Source organism: Propithecus coquereli, unplaced genomic scaffold (assembly GCF_000956105.1).
Source record: "Propithecus coquereli isolate 6110/MARCELLA unplaced genomic scaffold, Pcoq_1.0 Scaffold2, whole genome shotgun sequence".
NCBI lineage: Eukaryota > Metazoa > Chordata > Mammalia > Primates > Indriidae > Propithecus > Propithecus coquereli.
In genome coordinates this window covers 12,024,879-12,027,018 of record NW_012144966.1, presented here as the reverse complement: position 1 = coordinate 12,027,018, position 2,140 = coordinate 12,024,879, and the positions used below count along the sequence as shown (strand labels likewise).

General features: G+C 32.9%; 1 protein-coding gene across 1 annotated transcript in view; it reads left to right on the top strand.

Annotated features, from left to right (window-relative positions):
• OTUD6B (OTU domain containing 6B) overlaps window positions 1-2,140 on the top strand; it is a 39,797-nt gene that overhangs the window by 21,711 nt on the left and 15,946 nt on the right. Inside the window, 1 exon segment of the mRNA XM_012643540.1 lies at window positions 272-423. Within this exon segment, the coding sequence (XP_012498994.1) occupies window positions 272-423 (152 nt within the window).

The following is a 2,140-nucleotide window of genomic DNA, read 5'->3' as shown; positions in this document are numbered from 1 at the left end:
TTTTTTTTCTTTTTCCTTCTCCTGTCCCATCAAACAACCCAAACAAATTCAAGGTTATGTTAATGAGGGTTTTTAAAAAAAAATCGGGGGAAGGGTCTTAGCTTCATCTGGGCTCTTCCCTGTACCTGTCTGATTGTTATGTGATGACTCTTCTTGCTTCCATAATTATTTTTTGTATACCTTTCTCCCTTTACTATCTCCTTCTTGGTTCTTGTTTCTCATTTCCTCTTTTTCCTGGGTGTCCGACTTAATGATTTTGGTGGCTTTTCAGCCAAAATTCAAGGTATGAAGAATGCTGTTCCCAAGAATGACAAAAAGAGGAGGAAGCAACTCACTGAAGATGTTGCTAAGTTGGAAAAAGAAATGGAGCAGAAACATAGAGAAGAACTGGAGCAATTGAAGCTGACTTCTAAGGAGAATAAGGTATATGAAATAATGTTTGTCTTTGCCTACAGCATTTGAAAGCAACTTTCCGCTTATGTTGTACTGTTTATTATATAAAATCATAAAATTGGCAGGGAAATCAAGTCACTCAGTCATGCTCATGCATCACCTTTCATTAATATTTTTGTGACCAGGTTTACATGGCAGTATTGTAAGGGAGATCAGGAAAGAAAGGACTACACTTCTTTACGTATTTACTTGCTCAAAAGATGAAGCTTCACCAAATGAAAGTTGGAAGACCAGATTTCTAGTCCCAGAATTGCCACTGAATAAGATTGTAAGCTGGGCAAAGTTTCTTAATCTTCCTCAGCATAAATTTCCCCACCTATGATAAGATAGAAATGTCACTGCTGTCTAATCACAGGTTCTTATGAGAATCAAATGGGACAACAAATGAGAAGTCATTTTTAAATTATAAAAGTGCTTTATGAACAAGTTGTAATGAATGGAAACTTTACTGATGTTTCTTGGGTAAATTGGATCATCCTAACTTTCATCATTTTAACTAATATTTATTTTATCATTGTGCTTGATATATGTGTGCTAAGCACTTTGTTTAAAGTATTACATATTATTTAATCCTCAGTAACATACTCTGAGGTATTGCCTATGAAATAAGTGTAGATAATCCCATTTTCAAGTGAGAAACAGGCTTAGATTAAGAACTTTTCCTGAAGTTGTAATACCTATTTAGTGCCAACACTAGAATTCAAAATCAGAATTGTCTTACCCTAGGATGTGAATCCTGGATTCTGTTATTGCTTTGTATAGTGTGGTAGTTTATTGTATATGCTTTGGATATGAAGGATCATAGGCACCATAATTTCACTTTTAATAGTTAGAAAGTTCTTATGTCTATGCAAATTTTATCTGCCATAATTAATTTTGTAATATTTGGTTCATTTTTGGTCTGCTGTTGACAAGGGAAACAGCTCATCTGTATTGCTTTACAATGTCCTTACATTAAATACAGTCTAAATTTTTCTAACTTTATTAGCCATTCATCAAAGATTCTGGTCTTTTTTGCCTTTAATATACTTCATCTCCAGGTAATAAGGGATGATGCTCCAGGCGTTTAATTGTGTTGTTACAATTGTGGTATTTTTAATTGTCTTTCTATCTTTTCTATTAATGAGATAGTTTTTACTCTCTCGGACCTTTCAGTTTTGAGATTTCTTTTCTAGGTTTCCAAGGACAAAAATGTTTGATTCTTAAGCTACATAGTGTCCAAGTGTTAAAATACAGACTCTCATTCTATTTGAACTGTTGTCTTTTTCATTAATTTAAACTTGTTTTCTGAACACTACCTAAATTTTTATATCATTGTTCTTTTTTGTTTGTTTGTTTTTCAGATGCATCTCTATATCTTGCCTATTGTCAGTATGGCAATTTGTAAATTTTGGCAGATTCTTCCAAAACATCATAATTCCTGATTTCACTGAAGTTGATATCCCCCCTTTTAAGTCTTTATCTGAAAACCCCCCCTTTTAAGATACTTTGATCATTTGGAACATAGCCTTTGTAGACTTCTGTCTCTATGTATTGAAGGCCTTGAGTTGTTTTATGTATGTATTATACTAAAAACTGGCTTAACTTATAGTTGCAGTAATAAAATACTAGCTACTCATCCTAATAGCTATAAGTCTAGCATCTTTGTTCTTTAGGATTGGTTGTAATATTTAATATTTTAAATTAA